This window comes from Zeugodacus cucurbitae, chromosome 2, assembly GCF_028554725.1.
Source record: "Zeugodacus cucurbitae isolate PBARC_wt_2022May chromosome 2, idZeuCucr1.2, whole genome shotgun sequence".
NCBI lineage: Eukaryota > Metazoa > Arthropoda > Insecta > Diptera > Tephritidae > Zeugodacus > Zeugodacus cucurbitae.
Window position 1 is genome coordinate 3,760,960 of NC_071667.1, and position 18,862 is coordinate 3,779,821.

Below are 18,862 nucleotides of genomic sequence, written 5' to 3' on the forward strand. Positions count from 1 at the left end.
TGAGTAAGGATTTTAGCGGACTAACGCTGGGATTTTCGCAATCATCAATTCTAACAAACATAAAATTCATTGCAGTGTTGGGCGGCACAAGCGGCACCGCCGTCGGTAGTTCGGCGCTCACCAGCAGCTATGGTACCGCAGCCACCACCGGCGCTGGTGGCTTACCATCATCGCTTACCTCCACATTGCCGAATGGCGCTGGCGCCATGTCAGCCGCACTAGTTGGTGGTGGAGGCAGCAGCGGTGTTGGTGTTGGCGTTAGTGGAGGTGGTGGCAGCAGTGTCGGCAGTGGTGGTGGTAGTGGCGGCAGTGGTCCAGGTGGTGGTGGCGGCGGCGGCGGTGGTGTTATGGGCCTCTCATCCATATCAGCGCTGGTGCCCAACTCCATTGGCGGCATATCGTCGAGTTTGAGCAGTCATGCCATACAATCGATGAACGCGGCAGCGTCCGCCTATGGCGCTGGTCCCACGTCCGTTGAGAAACTGCTAAGCGGAACAAGTGGAATCGCTGGCGGCATTCCACCATTGCCGGTAAATATTCATACGATGAAGTCTATGCCATCAGCATTAAGTCAGGTAAACTATTTTTAATAATGAACCAAAAGCAATCACAAATTACATTGACCAAAACAATAAAAACAAACAAAAAACAAATCAGAAAATCACTTAGTAATGTATTCGAAAACTTTTGATTTACATATGTAACAATGATAAATCGTTATCGACTACAAATTAATTTCAATCAGAATAACATACAATCGTACTAACAAATTCGAATTGGCTTCACTAAGAATTTTGCAATTTCATTGTAATTGTTCGTATTTTGTATTGAATACTAACTCATCCGCTTGTTATGCGAAAGAGAGCAATAAGCAAATGCAAAAATTATTGGTAAAACGTCGAATACCCAGCGATTTGCAGCGAAAGCACAATGGTTGATTGAGCGAATTAAGATAACGGAATATTTTATACAACTTTTAAGGGGTTTCGAATGATTATCGTATTGATGTCGGTTAACGATGAACATTTAAAATGAATAAAAAACAAAAAAAATGTGAACTATTGCTTTTGTTAAAACTTCGGAAATTCTCAATCTTCATAAATGTTACTTAATTTAAAAAACTTATTTAATTCTACAAAAATAAAAATCTCAATACACTTTTCGTAAAGCAATTTGTGTAATCGAAATTATAAAAATCGCTGAAATCACCAACTGCTTTCGTAGTAAATGTATGGTATTATTGTTGTGCAGTAGTTTCATTATTGAAAATAATTTTATATATAATTTTTGGCTTACTCATTTCTTTAAATCACAAACAAGTGAGTAAAAACCGTACTCATAGTGTTAATTTTTGCTAGCTTTCAAAATGCGTGCTCTTTTTTTACTATTCTTTAAATAAGCCTTAAATTCTATTTGCATACTTTAATTAAATCCTCTTCAATATGTTTTTTAAGAATGTTTCTTTAATATACAAATGACTGTTACGCATTCTTACTGAAGTTTTCTTAAATTACCTTGTAAACGTAATACTCAGTGAACGAGTTAGCTAATTCTTAAAAAAAAGAAAACTACCACTTGTTATTATTATTATTTTTAATAAAAATTTTATATGATTATATCCAAGTGGAGTTGAAATCCGGATGACTGTCCGTCCGTCTGTCGTGCAAGCGATAACTTGAGTAAAAATTAAGATATCTTAGTGAAACTTGGAACACATATGCCTTGGAACCCTGAGGAGGTTGCTTTCGAAGATGGGCAAAATCGGTCCATTGCCACGCCCACAAAATGGCGAAAACCGAAAACCTATACAGTGTCATAACTAAGCCATAGGGAGGGGCACATTTGGATGTAATTTTTATTGAAAAGTGGGCGTGACCCCGCCCCCAAATATGTTTTTTGTATATAACTCGCAAACCAATAAAGCTATATAAACTTTCAAACTCTCTGCAGTCGTTTCTTTTAGCCATTTCCTTATACAGTCCAAAAATGAAAGAAATCGGATAATAACCACGCCCACCTCCCATACAAAGGTTAGGTCGAAAATTACAAAAAGTGCCTCCCATTTAACTCAATCTTGAATTTTTCTGATTCGTTCACTTTATAATATATACATTAGCAACCAATTAAGATAGCGGAATAAAACTTTACAAAAATACTGTATTTGAGCTGTAACACCACTTGTGGAGAAATTGTCAAAATCGGACTATGACTTTTCAAGGCCCCTGATATCGAATATGAAGAACTTAGTGCCTAAGGGTAATTTTTCACCGAAAATATAGTTAAATCTCTCAAATATTTTAATGTAATTCATTTCATCTGAATTTTTTTCTTATAACAGTTTGTCTCTGTACCAAAAATGGTCAAAATTGGGTCATAACTTCCCCCAGATCCCATATACCTAATTATAGGTAATATACAATTAAGTGAGCATATAGCCTTCGATATATTGTATCTTGGTGGTGAAAACGAATGAAATCGGTTCAAGAATTACCTCAGTCCCCATAAACTATTTATGATGATTTTCGTTATTCTATTGAACTTTATGCCGAATATATGGGTCGAATTGTGTTATCTTTCTAAAATTACATCAATAAATTTGCAAGAGTATAAAATGGTCGGTTGCACCCGAACTTAACCTTTCCTTACTTGTTAGATTACATATTTATTTGTTCCGTTAGTTAAAGCTTAAAGCTAAAAGCAAAACATTACAATATGATGAGTAATTTCTGCCATGAAAAAGTACTGCAGCCATGCAGTCGTTCGGATATGGCCTATAGCTTTTTTGGCTCCCTTTTTTACATCAGGACACACTGGTTAAATAGAAGCAGCCAATCATTTTAGAAACTATTCAAGTTATTTTGTATTTATTAAACTTCTTTACTCCTTCAAACAATTTGCATGGCTACTTTCATATTTTGTTAATTATCTTGTTATCTATTCTGTCGTAAGGTTGGGTATTTAGGAGCCGCCTTAGATATTCGATTCTTGTGACGTTTGCTTTACTTTATGCTAAATTGAGTTTACATTCTAACATTCTTGTTACAATGTTTTTATTTACTGAAAAATAATTTCGATGGTAATAGTTAAACAATTATTTACTTTACTTTACTTATTGAGTATGAAGATATCAGCTTTTAATGAGTAGATATTTGATGATATTATTAAGTACTGAAATACTTAACAGTATATGTTTTTGAACATAGTCTTCAATATCAATTCTCGACAATAATTTGATATATGACCACTAGGTTGGCCCTTATTTTCCAAAGTATTCCGATTCTCGATCGCACCCCCTAGAAATATGCGAATAGCCCAAAAACTAGTATCTCTCCATATTTCAAAGCCATACTATCTGGTTTCCATACCGTAATAAGACCTGCATTTTATTACCTTTCCAAAATTACCAAAATCTTAAAAATCGGTCGATTGATGATAGAGTTACAGAAATACAAATATGAAAGTAAATTTAGTGTGGTGCATTCTCAAGCGTCGCATGCTCGTGATATACCGTTTAACGGTTCTAATGTTATTCTTATTATCTTATTACGGTATGGAAAACCAGTAAGGGATAGTGTGACTTTGAAATATGGAAATCTGAGGCATAAAAATGGCAAAAATTCTTATTTTTTCAGGATTTCAAGCTCCTTGCGCAACCTCTAAATCTTTTTTGATTGACCCAAAACTTTGTATATACTAGTTCTTGGGCTATTCACATATTTCTAGGGGGTGCGATCGAGAATTCAGAAACTTTTTTTATCCTCCATACAGCTAAGGGCCACCCTAATGACCACACCAATTGCGCGCAGTTGACAAATTACAAAACACGCTTGATATTAGAAACATTTTAAAATTTAGACAAATATATTAAATCTATACATTTTTATAAAAAAAGCTGAAAATAATTGCATGGCAACTTTTTAATATTTAAATTAAATTGTTATCTTGTGTTTGTATGTATGCTTGTGTGTGTTAAATATTGAAATTAAATTAAAAAAATAAAAATTATATACGCTTATATTGATGCCCAATGCATATGATTACGTTGAGAGTAACGCTTTTTCTTTGATTTCAACTCGATATTGAACGAGTGTATACTCGTATATGTATGTTTCTGTATTCAAGTGACTTATTTTTCTTCTCCCACTTTGCTCTGTTCATTAGTTGCTGAAAAGATTTGATAGCCGAAAACGCTTTAATACGCTGTTGTTCAAATTACATATGTATTTACATACTAGTTACTCGAGTTGAGCATTACATTCACTTGCGCTCGTATTAAGACATTCTAACTTCATGCTTCACCTGTCTCTAGTATGTACATTAGCATTCGTCTGAGACGACATTCATACTACAGAAAATATAATGGATCTTCATCTAGAAGGACATAAGTAGATATTATAAGTATATAAACACATTTTTCGTACATTAATTCGTACATAAACGTATTTAGCAGCATCGTATCTAATATTACTTATTTACATATAACCATTTATAGTTCTTACGTATGTGTAATATATTGTTTCGCACATACTACATATTCATACATACTCGTCTCGTATATAAATATTTTCTCATAGAATTTCTTTCGTACTGAAAGTGAAGCAACGGTAACTGAAAGCAAGTAATTTTTCATTTCTCTTTCCTTCTTTCATATGTGCTGTTGTCTCTTTCATTCTTTCTTTTTTAACACGAATGTTTAAAACAAAACTTGTTAATGAAAATATGTAAAATGTGATACATCAACCTAACCGTTCAACTGTGTTGTGTCGAAATAATCAAAAACTACCTTTTTTCAATTCTTATATTTATATAAATTATTTAAATATGTTGTCCTTATCTAAATATCTCGCTGTCTCTTATCAATCAAAACGAATATACGGTATATCTGTCACTTCTTTTTGTGTCTCTATATATTTGCGCTCTCTTTCTCTCTCTCTCTCTCTTGATTCCCAATTTGTGTGTGTGTCTGTTTTTGTGTACTGTGTAAACAAAATATACTAACCTTTACCAAACAAAATATAAATATATAAATTTATATATTTTGAATTTAAATAAATCACAAATTTGTATGTAAATTAAACAAAACACAATATCTGATAAATAATAATCAATAAATAAAAACCCAAATACTTTGCAAAATTTTCGAAATAAACGAAAAAAATGAAAATAAATTAATAAAATAGCGTGGCACAATACAACTGTATAATTTACAGAGCACAACCATGCCCATCTTGTCGTTGAACGCGCATAATATACCGACCGGCACGAGCAGCTACTCGGCACTGGGGCTAAGTGGTGCCGGTACCGTCGGAGTGCCACCGCTAGGCTCGTCGTTGACACACCCCACATTGGGCAATATGCTCGATACGAACACTCTTCTGGGCACTACCGGTTTGTCGGGTTTGAGCGGAGTGACGGGCCCCTCTTCGTTGTATGGATTAGGCGCCGGCACTGGTATTGGTGGTTTAAGTGGACTCACCAGTGGTCTACCCAATTCATATCCCCCACCGTTCATTGATGTTGGTTCGAGCGCCTCATATCCGTACTCATCGGCTGCATTACGTACTGCTACGAAAATGAAAATGCTCGATGAGATTGATATACCGTTGACACGTTATGGCAATCGAAGCTCGCCGTGTTCGCCAATACCGCCCAGCACGTGGGGACTCGATGAGTTCACCGATAGTTTGAGCGCATCAATGCTACATAATCGTGGCAATTTGGCGTTGGGCGCATTGGATTTGGAAAGTGAGTGAGCCAATATGTGGTAAGGTGTGTATGGAATATTATCTAATGGTAATTCGATGTATTTGCAGCGCGCAATCATAATTTAAACGGTGTTAGTGAACCACAAGTAGACATGTTGGACATACCGGGCAAGGGACGATGCTGCGTCTTCATAGCGCGCTTTCCGTACGATCCACCAGAGTAAGTACGACATGGCAGTTAAGTTTACGCTTAGAAGAGCGTCTTTTTTATATGAGATTATGACTATGCAGAATGTCTAGACTCCAGTACTCCAGTACTCCAGTTGTCTTGTTTTAGTTCGGTTCTCCACAAACTGCTTTTAGATAACTCTTTTATTAAACACTTCTGTATTTACTTCATTAGGGAAGCTGAAGGCGAATTATCGCTTTGTGCTGGCGATTATTTACTTGTTTGGACCAGCGGTGAACCCCAAGGCGGGTATTTGGATGCCGAATTGCTGGATGGTAGGCGAGGTCTCGTGCCCGCCTCATTTGTGCAACGTTTGATTGGTAACTATTAAGCTCGATTATTGACATTTGATCATATTCATATCCGTAATTCTATATTGCCTTACAGGTGATGATCTGCTGGAATTCCATCAGGCAGTACTGTCGACATTACGCGACGCCGAGGATGGTTCAATGCAATGTGATACTACTTCGTTGCCCTCGCTGCCGCCACACAATCCATTGCTCACACACACCCAGGAGGATTTAGCACGATTGAGTGAGACGCACACAGATCTGGAACACGATCAAGATGACATAAGTGATAATGGTGAGTGTCTTATATATCTAAAGTCGCGTATTGATCTATAATTTGTTAATAAAATGTTAATTTTTTTCAATTAATTAATTTAATTTGGTTTATTCTCCTCTGTTACTGTTCTATGCTTTTAATGTTTCTTCAATTGATTTGTTGTTGTAATCTGAATGTGGTTGAAACGTGAGCAAGTATACTCCGACATGCGTACTAGCTATATAGGTTCATCGAGGCCATTGAATCAATTGTTCTTAGGTTCAGCGCCTGCATTTGAAGGCTAGTTGAAATTTTACAAAAAAAAAAATTATAAAAAATTATTTAAATAAATATTCACATAAAGTAATAAAGCTAGTGCCATATATCTGTAATGCGAGGTTTTACTGTTATTGCTAAAAATGTTGTAGATAATTTGTTGACTGTCAAAACTTCACTCCACCTTCACTTTAGTTATATTCCATACTGTTTGTTTCAACATCACAACCATATTTTTAATTTTATTTCCTGAGTCCTCTCTGTGCTAAATGTGCCTTACATGGATATTATCGCGTTTACTTATGGTGACTAGAAGCTTATTTTGTGTACACTACCAACTTCATAATTTAAAAATCTTGAGAGTCTGTTGCTCAGATAACACATGATGACACCAAAAGAAATGGCAACTTTCAGGAATCGGACTTATATGAAAATGGAACACCAATAACACAGCCACAGTGCGATTTTCCGAAAAAATATATATTTACTGATGGCTTATTGATTTCAGTTGGTAGTTTGGATTGCTTTCATATTTTCTGTCTCTTTGTATAAATTATTTGTAAATATTTTCGAAAGAAGCAAAAACAAATGTTAGAGATGTACAGTTATCGTTAGAAATGTGCTCGCTCATCCCGAGAATAAACCTAACGTGGATATTTTATGTCTGAGTGCTAATAAATTGTTCTCGTTATTATCTTGGTTCACAGTTCCAGCACCGAAACACTTAACGCTCGAGCGCCAGCTAAATAAAAGTGTGCTCATTGGTTGGTCACCACCTGAACCTGTAGGCTATAATCTCATTGACAGCTATCATGTCTATGTCGATGGTGTACTGAAAGTAACGGTAAAGGCTAATGAGCGAACACGAGCGCTTATAGAGGGCGTAGACTCGAATAGGGTAAGCAGTCAATTCGTGTTATTTGCTTGGTTTCACTATACGAACGTATATGTTTATACACAAACACAGCCGCATCGTATCAGCGTGCGTAGTGTTACACAGAATCGTCAGACATCACGTGATGCGGCTTGCACAATGATTATTGGACGTGACACCTCGCATTTAGGCCCCTCAGCGGTGCGTGCTTCACATATTACGTGTTCATCGGCAGTCATATCATGGTTACCGGCCAACTCCAATCATCAGCACGTGGTGTGCGTGAATAACGTGGAAGTGCGTACAGTCAAACCGGGTGTCTATCGCCACACCATTACCGGGCTGGCCCCGAGCACACAATATCGAGTCACTGTGCGGGCCAAACATTTGCGAGCGGCAGGTGGACAACCGACACCGGGACGCCCGCAGGAGGAAGCACCGGGTGCGTATGCTGATTTCCGTACGTTGACTAAGGGTTTGCCCGATCCGCCACAGGTAAGTTCGCATTAAAATACAACTCTTTGCGAAACTTAAATCACACACTTCAATATCTTTTTAGGATATCCAACTTGAGGCTGGTCCTCAAGATGGTACCATTTTGGTGACATGGCAGCCGGTTAACCGGCCAACATCTTCTGGCCCCGTAACCGGCTATTCTGTGTACGCCGATGGTAAAAAAGTTACAGACATTAATTCACCAACTGGGGATCATGCGCTCATCGATATCGGCAAACTGGGCGTATTCAATCCACGTGCGGTCACCATACGCACCAAATCGCGAGACGCACAATCGGCCGATAGTGCACCGATACTAATACCAAGTGAGTTGCTACACATTTTGGACAAACGAAACGTTGGGGGACTAAGGCAAGACTGTGTTACACGAATTTTAATTACAGATACAGTGCGCAGTGCAGTTGGTCGTCGAGGCCCACAGCAAATGGGCATGGGTCCACAACAAATGCAGCCCGGTCCACATGGTATGCCTGGCCAAATGGGTATGCCCGGTCAACCGCATCAGCAACAACAGCCGCACATGATGGGTCAGGACCCACATCAATATGATCCGAATCAACAAATGCAACCCGGACAACAACAACAAACGGGGCAACAACAGCCCGGACAGCCGGGACAACAGGTGAGCTATACAATGCGTAAAAGGCAGTCTAACCAATATAAACAGAAACAACAGAACACGAAGAAAATAAGTACACTTACTTCGATATCGATAAAACATTCGATTTTTACTTTCGATAACAATCGATATCACTACAACTATACGCAAATAAATATACCCACAAACACAAACATTTGCACATTGTACATAAATATGAAATCTCCGTCTGAGTTGTTGAAACTAAATTCGAACTATTTTTCAATTTTCAAGTTCTCAAATTAATTGGTATACATTTTAAACGTTTTTCGATTGTTTATGGTCCTCTGTGTGTGTTACAATTTCAATGTATTATTTGGAAAATCAGTTCATGCGCGCTGTACATAATCAATAATCGTACATGTGTACATACATACATACATACATACAAGCAGACAACCAAAGGATGAAACTATTTCCAGATTTCGTTTTTGTTTTCCGTGAAATTATTGCTTTGGTATAAAGAGTAAACACCTTGAAAAGAACACTCAAAACACAAGCACAAATATCACAAGCACTCAATACTAACCCACTAACTCAACAGGAAATGTTTGAAATATTCTGGAAGATTATGTTTGAAACAATGTGCGCTTTTGTTTGCGTTTGCATCAAATTTTGTTTTGCCATTAAATTTTAAATATACATATGTATTATATTAAATATAATAACAGCCGACACACTACCCCCTGTAATTCATAAAAAATAGAATGCAGTTTCAATTTTCTATAAAATGGCTTCTTTGACAAATGTCTCATTCCTTACCATTGCAAAGCATTTTATTTTTTATGAACGCGGGCTTAAATATTTATAAAATGTAAAAAACTGTAAATGTGTGGATTCAAAATGCGAATGGAAGTGTGAGAAAGATGCTGTTGTGGTGAGAGCGTCAAAAATTCTGTTCCAAGCTCATACTGGTATTTAGACAAATATTGCAGAACTTCAAGGAGTTATTTTATATCTAACAATTTGAGTTTCTAATCGGAACGGACTAAAAATACAGAGCTTAAGCGAGCCTTTATAATCATACTCGTATATAAAGTTGATTACCAAAAATAATAGAGAAATAAACAAATAATATAATCTCGGATTTGCAAGTTCTCTTTACTATTTGTTGCTATTTAAATTGTGAAAAAAAATCTCTCTAACATTTTTCACTCTTCCATTTGCCATATTTCCTTTCGTCCTTCAATTTTATCTTCTCTTACTTTCGTACACCTAATCTGTGTATCTATCTGCCCTACTTTTGAACTATATTCTGAAACAAAATGTTTTCTACAACACTATACATTTTTTCTGCTCTAAATTCTTTTGCATTAAATAAGATTACTTAAATATATATATTTGATACTGTTGTAAGTGTTGTCTGAGCTTTATGAAATATAAGTTAAGTAATACTAACAAGCAAAATTTAATTGCACTGTACTCACTAAAACAATTTTTTATGCGAAACTTAGTTGTTACTCCCTAAGGTCCCACATTTTGAGCCCCATTTTATATGACAATTTGAGAACAATAGTAGAGTTCTGACGAATGTATGTATGTAAAGTTTGACATAAATTATTCGTGGTTTAAAACCAATTAATAGAAAAAAAACAGTAAGATTTAAATATTTTGAGCATGTCTACTGAGTTTCGAAGAATCAGCGAATTTTTCCAATTTAAAAACTTTTTTATTAACTTTTGTGACTTGTGCATTTTTTCTGAAATTTCATTCAACGAAGTTATTTGAATTTTTGAAATGAATTGAATATTTTATTGAACAATTAATGTAATGTTTTATAGTTAAACGTCCCTAATTGTAATTAGGAAATGCAGAAGTCAAGAATATCTCACTTATGTACTTATTTTCTAAAATGCAAAACATATATACATACATTACAAAAAACGTACAAATCCAACTACTCGTATCAAACAATCAATCAATCAAGTAAACAATTTTTAACATTCAATCAAACAACTCCAAAAAAAAATAAAATAAACCAAAATCAAACCAACCAACATTTTACAACAATTTTCATAAAACCCAAACGCATCCATCTATAATACTCGCACTGCAGCCTGACGGAAGCCATGGCTTATTAGGTGGGCTGCTCGGTGGCCTCTTCTCAAAACCTACTACTCAGAGTCAAGTGAATCAGAATGTCAATGTAAGTTACTCACCCAACAACACATAAACTTACCACATACTTACTACTTACTTGTCTACTTAAATGAATTAATTACTTAATTACTTTTGTTATAAAATATTAATTATTTAAAATAATATTACATAACTAAAGATACATTGCTACATAATATACGAAACATTAGTTTTAATTGTTTTTACTATTTAACACTTACAATTAGCGGCTAGTCTTGCTGGCATTAACCAACATTACCGATTACAATTTCATTTTACAACACTGTTTCTCTATACTACGTAAATACTGAATAACTGAATGCATTTGAATGCTTAACACTTAGTTACACTGTATTTTTTTTCTTGATAAAAATATATTAAACACTTTGTTTTTAGTTTAACACCGTTAAATACATTAGAAGCGTTGATATTTTACAATCATGTACTTATCATATTTACGTACTCAACTCAGCTCCTTTGAAGTACTCATCCATATCACATCCTACATTTTGCTTGCAAAAACTGAAAACCATATTACTTTCTCACATCAAAATTACCCACATAAATATGTATGTATGACGCTTTTAGATTTAGTACTTTTGTGATTCTAGCGGATGTGTAGATTTGAGAACCGATTTACCTGTCACTCACCCAAAATAAGTACTTCAACTGTCGATTAGTTTTAGCGGTTTCTAAAACAAATTTGAATTTGAACATGCCTTCTAAGAGTTAATACAAAACCGTTTTAAAAATAATTTTTGTATAAAGCAATTGATTAAGAATAAATTAAGCGCAATGCACAATACAACAATAAATATTTTGATTACACAAGTGAAAATATATAATGTTTCCGATATATCTGATCCGAAATTATGGTTAGGTCTAATTTTCACTTGAGAATACGCCAAAAGTTTGGTCTTAGAGTATAAAAACCAATTCAAATTGTCTAACTTTGTGTGAATAACACACTAAGAGGGAATGGATACCGTACATTATTCTATTGTATATCGTGTTTTGCTCAAAGAAGTTTATTTTTGTTTTTCGGTTTCTCAATTATCCAACTTCGGAACAAAAATATATTCATAATTATAACAGTATAACTCTCTTAAAAAATACTTAACATTTTCATGTTTGGACACAAGTGTGAGATTAAATCTGTATAAGCCAGTACACAATTTTTAGTGGTTTCAACCAGTGCGAATCTGTTCTAAAATTGAGAGTAATACTCTTCAACACAAGTTTGTTTTTTGTGGATCACACAATATTGCCGCTGTTATTACACTAACTTGGACAAAACTATATCAACACAGATTTGTTGATTTGCGATAATGCTTTTTTTCAATTCTTTCTGACCAGGCGTCACTTGATGGCGCGGACGATTATAACGAAATTTAGCAAAATTGTCTCTAATTATTTAAAATGTGTGGTAATCTCCGTAAAATATCCCTACTGTGTTTATATACAATTTTTGTAAGGAGCATGACAGTTTCAATAATTACTAACTAAAAATTAAACTTTACTAGGATTAGGACGATAGCTGATAGGAGTTGAATAAAAGTTCTATATGTTAATTCAGTAAACAGTGTCTTTAGGACATTACGTATTATATAAGGGAGAAATGTCATGATTTCATATCATGACACTTTCATTAAAAAAATAAATTGAATAAATGTAAGCTCTCTATTTTATACCCGAATTCTCGTTAAGCCGAATCTATTGTATAACTGTAGGTAAATTCATATTTTATTCAGCTTATTTTTATGTTTACTGCGTGAATAATTTCTTGGTAGGCATTCTATTTCGAACTTAATTTCGTTCTGTACTTGTAGCTTTGTACTTTCCTTTACCTTCAGCTCTATATCTTTTCCTAAATACTCGTAAAATATATGTATAAGTAATACCTACAACAAATCATTGTAATGTGATGCGCCTCTAAGATTATTCATGTATTTTAGTTTCGCTTACATTTTTAAGTTTGATAACGTTATACCATATACAGACATCTATTAATTTGTGGAAAAAGCTAAATACGAATCGTTGCCACAGTGAATAATTTTATGTAAAAACAGCAATAAATCGTAGCATTAAATCAATTAAACTAAATTCCAAAATTTCTTTATAAACAAAATTCATGCCTGATTTATCATTACTTAACAATATTCGTTTGATTCAATTCAAAATTACAATAATAATTACTACGAAACCACATCAAACCGATGATTTGGACGATCCAACAAAAATCCAAAAATCCAAAAATTAAATAAAACATAAAAACAAACAAATGCATGCACCATTTGCTATAAATGAAGGGCTATCAGCCGGGAACCGGGCAGCGGCCAATGATGCAGGGCCGACCTCCTGGTCCACAGATGATGGGCGGACAACAACCTGGACAGCAACCGTATGGACCGCAGGGTCAAATGGGCGCACAACAACGTTTTCCCGGCCAACGTGGACCTACACCGGGACAGATGCAGGGCCAAATGCCCGGCCAGATGCAGGGACAAATGCAAGCCCAAGGACAAATGCAAGGACAGATGCAAGGACAAATGCAAGGGCAGATGCAAGGTCAAATGCCCGGTCAGATGCAGGGGCAGATGCAAGGTCAAATGCCCGGACAAATGCAGGGTCAAATGCAAGGTGCTATGGGTCCGCGTGGTCCACTAAATCCACAACAACAAATGCAACAGCAACAACAGCAGCAGCAACAACAACAACAGGGACAAATGGGTATGGGCCCTGGGCAACAACCATTAACCCAACAACAACAGTTGGCGGCACAAAAGAAGCCACGATATTTCGTCGCTATGTTCGACTACGATCCAAGCACAATGAGTCCAAATCCAGATGGCTGCGATGAAGAACTGCCATTCCAAGAAGGTGACACAATCAAGGTATGTGGTAGTGTTGTGGGGTAGCATATAGTAGAATATTGGTATGTAGTAAATGTGTAGAATTAGTATACAGGGTGGTGTGAAAACAATACTCTTTACAATATACAATATTTAAAAGAACGGACCAAAAATCACCAGCAAAGGTGAATTGAGGTGAGCTAGCATATGAAAAAGTGTGTGGAGAACGCGATAGCTGAAGCAAATAGTACTTTTTTCTAAACCTCTAAGGTATGAGGCATACGCATATAACCAACCACCAAACAGTTTCTTTTTAAAATATTGATTTTGCCAATCGGAGCGAGAATGAATCGGTTACAGAATCGGCTACTTACTCACTTACATATACATATACATTTTAATTAAACAGATCAGATTTGCAGTAATTTCTTATACACTAAACCCAAGTTGCATGCCTTAACCGTTAGTCTATTGCTATATGATATTTAATCATCCGCTGTAGTCTTGTGTTCAGAATAAAAAAGAAAACCATTTTCAAGACATTCATTTAAGTGTTATTGATGTATTTTTTATGACATAAGTTTTAAAAAGACAATAATATTCCATATATCCACATGTAATATTCGATGAATTGTAAGCTCTCACATTGATCACGTCTAATCCATACAGGTTTTCGGCGACAAAGATGCCGATGGCTTTTATTGGGGTGAATTGCGCGGACGTCGTGGTTATGTGCCGCACAATATGGTAACTGAAGTGGATGATGGTACCGGCGGTATGGGCCCAATGCCGGGCGTACAACAGCAGCCTGGTGGTCCGGGTCAAGTGATGCCTGGTCAGGGTGGCCCGCAACAAAGTATGCGCAATGTAAGTCGCGATCGTTGGGGAGATATCTATGCAAACATGCCGGTGAAACGTATGATTGCACTGTATGATTACGACCCGCAAGAGCTGAGTCCAAATGTGGACGCCGAAGTAAGTATACACAAAGACCTTTATGATTTAATTACTAGACATTATTTGTATTAGTTAATTTATCGGGCCTTTAACTATTTGAATGTTCTACTGTTGTTGTTGTTGCTTAGCGCAAGGAAAAAAGTAGCGGTTTCTTAGGTGGTTTCATAGATGAACTATTTGGAACTCCCCAAGCAAATCAAAAAGTTCCACGCAATGTGAGTGGTCGTATTCTGTTGCTTTGACTTCGCTAATTTTTCTATATTATGAGAGCTTTGTAAAATGCAAATTTCTATGAACCAGCTTACTTTATTAAATTAATGACTAATTACGAAATAATTAATGGGGAAATATTATTATAAGCTCGTAATATAGCATAGCCCTAAAGCGTACAATTATGACTTATTTAATATTAGGATCACATTTAGATCATGGACCTACCTATAGCACCCGAAGTATGTTATTTTATCCACGTAAGATTGTTTGATCCCTATTTTCATAGTGCTCTACCTATTTACATGACTTTATTGTCAACCTCGATTCGGTATTGGGACATAGCTAGGTATACAAATCTAAGACTGTTCCTCTAGGAGATAGCGTGTAGAAAGTGTAAGCTCGAATGTGCCTACATATTTCTTGCATTCATCTCTTTAAAAGTGTCTACTGATAACAACATTCCGGTTTATGAAGCAAACTAACGAATTAATATTATTTTGAAAACCACAGCAGGTGGAATTGAGCTTCAAAACGGGTGAAGTAATACTCGTTTATGGTGATATGGACGAAGATGGTTTCTATATGGGTGAATTAGACGGTATACGCGGTCTCGTGCCGTCGAATTTCCTCGCCGAAGCACCCGATCAGTACAACAATCAAATGGGACCGGCAGGACGTGGTGGCCTAAGTCAACGGGGCAGAGGACAAGGTCCTGGCGCCAGAGGGCCACCGCCACCGCCCAGAGATAACATGATGCCCGGCATGACTGGGCAACGTGGTTCCATTGGCAAAAGTAAGTCAATTTTGTGTCAATATTTACGTACTCTACATATGCTTATTGTATGTATGTCTGTCGTATACATACATACATGCACAAATATTTAACTGTACTCGTACAAATTACTTATTGATATTACTAACAGACATTAAACAAAGCAAAATGATATATACGATATAAAAAATGAGAAATGGTATACATACAACAAAAAATACGTGTACTTGTACTTATAACTATCTTTTTATGCAAATTTTCTGTGATTATAAGTTTGTAATTTTTATTCTATTTTCATTTCTTCATTTCGTTTTTATTTGCCTTCGAACGAAACAATAAAATGTACAGTTGAAGGTCAGTTTCTACATATACTTAGATTATTGCCATATTCATATCTACTTATTATATATTATACAATATACATATATACTACTTAACTATATATACTTGAGATTACATGATTTTTTGTTCTTATTTTATTTAAAGAGTTCAATTTACAATTTGATTAGGCACAACAAAAATTTAGGCACAAAAACAAAAACATAATTTATTTACAACGATAGACATGTGTATTACAATATTCACGAACGCATTATGTGATCAAAGACAATTAATTAACCCTTTTTGGCATAACAAACTCAGGCGATTTAAACTACAAATTCGGAGCTTTCATTTTCTTCAGTGTAAATTGTTCTATAGAAACCAGGGCGCAAACAAACGTTAGGATGCGTATGAACATATATATGACACATTTACAAAACTATAATACTTAAACCGAAAAACTGAAATAAATAATAAATATATATATTTGTCCGCAGTTTACTATACTATAAAAAAAAAAAACAAGAAAAAAGTTCAAATGAAAAACTACAAGCAACAAATTACTATTATTTTAATGAATTTTCCTTCTAACTAAACTAAGCTGAAATATGCGCACTACATATATATTTTCTTTGAATTATATTAAAAAAAAAAAAGAAACAATAACAATTTACAAATTTACTTTTTCCTAAGCTTTAACTCTTTCTTGATTCCAAATTGTTTTCTTTCAGTTGTAATTCTCATTTTTATTCATTTTAGTGAATGCAAAGCGTTAAGTCCATTTAAATACAAATACAATGCTTTTAATATTTCCAGTTATAGTCCTTAATATGTACATGTATATATTTATATTTAAAGATTTTCACAATTTCCCTTTCGGCACAGTTAAATTATTGTTTTTTTTCAAGATCCTTGGTTTATTGCATTGAATGAAAATGCAAAAAGTATGCGAAATGTAAGCTGTTCAATATAAATAGTTGTTGTTCTTGTTGTCGATGTTGTACTTTCTACGGCATATTTTGTATTTATTAAAAATCCTTCAGTTTTGTTTTGGGTGGCCACTCAACGGTCCATGGTTGGAAGAGTACCATATGTCACTTAAGGCGAAATTAGTGAATATCGTCCTTTTGAAAAATTAATTTTCATTCTACTTTTTTGAACCGTATTTTTTTGTAATTTGCGTGAATTTTAAATTTACATATTGGACACATGGTACTCTTACATACATATAAACGTAGTTGAACAATTTCCTTAACTCCGCACTTGTTTCAAAATGTTTTGATTTTTTCTTTAAATTGTTCCTAGTTAAACACAATGCCATTGTTGACGATTTCACCTTTCAGAGTTCCTCACATTTTCTATCAAAGTCAATTACGCATAATTCTGTTAAATGTCATTAAATTTTCTTTGAATTTTCCATTGATTTTTCTTTCTTTATCCCTTATTGCTCGTCCTGAAAACTAACGGTAAAATTGCAACAGCCTGTGAAACCATGGGTATTTAATATCTGGTCTATTCTCACTGATTTTGAAAGTCATTTTTGGATCAAATGAAAAGTCCCTAAATAAGTGTTTTCTAAAACTACTTGAATTTCGACACTAGAAAGCTTTACGATGTACAATGTACATACATCCCCCGCTTGTTTTCAGCAAAATAATCAGACGATTTTTTCAGCAGAATTCACTTAAATTCTTCGCAAGTGGAAAATTACCTAATTTCTGCCATAGAATTTTATTGAAGAATACTTTTTGACGCCTTTTGCGTTGAAACTTATCGAAGTAGAACATATTTGGAAATTCAATAATGTCGAAATTTGGCATTCGTTAAAAAATGCATGATGGTCTCAACTTTCGTTCGTTTTAGAGTTTAAATATACTACAATATCTATTGAAAATTTCATTTATACATACATATATTTCATACATTTTTTGTATGTTAAACTTTTTTTGACCAATTATTATTATCGTTCATAGTTTTGTATAATTGATATATGCATGTAAAATCTAGAAATTAAGGAGTAAACAGAAATAATACATATGCCATAATGCTTGCATACCTTTTGAGTTTCTAAGGCGGATTAAGGGCCTTTCATTTAACTACTACTCGTTATATATTTATTATTACCAATGAGTTTTTAAGAAGACTGTTGCCAGTTGCCAAAAACGCTGTCAAAGTATTTGTATGAACATTTTTTATGCCACCAAAGTTTTTCCTGTGAAGTATTACATGGATGCCTAGAAATATATTATCTATTTATTAGTATTACAGTGCATAGTGATAGCAAAGAGGAGTCCTTTCATCAGCTTTTAAATTTTCGAAATCACATCCGTACTTTATAATGTAAATATATAAGTTTATGGCGTTAGATAGTTATTGGTGGTTAACAAATGAAATTTCAATAGTTGGGCAAAGGTTTCCTACCAACAAAAAAATATATAAGGAGAATAAAACATCACTCAACTCGAAAGAAAAAATTTATTTTATCACTCGTTACCAGTTTTGAATAACTTTGTTCGGTTCACTAAGTAATTGGTAAACAAAATTGAAATCTTCAAATACCTTTTATTTTACTCTTGCAACAGTTGATGTAAACTTTTAATGACACTAAACCTTCTAACTGCCTAGTTTTATTAAGTCCACATAAATTTCTCTATTATTTAAGGAGTCATTTATTGTTACTATATATGTATTTGTGATTACTCTGTGCCCTTATATGTACGCTATTTTCAAGACAACTTTTCCAACTTACTCGTTCCTTTGTTTAATTTTACTACACATTTTTATATTGTATTTTATGTACTTGCTTAAAATCAATATAATTATATTATTTATAGACATTTATT

The 18,862-nt window shown here is 34.6% G+C and overlaps 1 protein-coding gene across 8 annotated transcripts in view; it reads left to right on the top strand.

Annotated features, from left to right (window-relative positions):
- Window positions 1–18,862, top strand: part of LOC105221556 (RIMS-binding protein 2) — a 60,397-nt gene that overhangs the window by 27,287 nt on the left and 14,248 nt on the right. For 3 of the 8 annotated variants that reach the window (XM_054225640.1, XM_054225679.1, XM_054225643.1), the window contains exons 7-19: window positions 76–575; window positions 5,181–5,745; window positions 5,814–5,925; window positions 6,109–6,254; window positions 6,322–6,522; window positions 7,467–7,657; window positions 7,727–8,128; window positions 8,193–8,454; window positions 8,533–8,771; window positions 10,843–10,932; window positions 13,214–13,798; window positions 14,426–14,731; window positions 15,437–15,719. In XM_054225640.1, the coding sequence (XP_054081615.1) occupies window positions 76–575; window positions 5,181–5,745; window positions 5,814–5,925; window positions 6,109–6,254; window positions 6,322–6,522; window positions 7,467–7,657; window positions 7,727–8,128; window positions 8,193–8,454; window positions 8,533–8,771; window positions 10,843–10,932; window positions 13,214–13,798; window positions 14,426–14,731; window positions 15,437–15,719 (3,882 nt within the window). The remainder of the gene's footprint in view (window positions 1–75; window positions 576–5,180; window positions 5,746–5,813; window positions 5,926–6,108; window positions 6,255–6,321; window positions 6,523–7,466; window positions 7,658–7,726; window positions 8,129–8,192; window positions 8,455–8,532; window positions 8,772–10,842; window positions 10,933–13,213; window positions 13,799–14,425; window positions 14,732–15,436; window positions 15,720–18,862) is intronic. The other 5 variants (XM_054225649.1, XM_054225654.1, XM_054225660.1 and 2 more) reach the window with 5 other exon arrangements.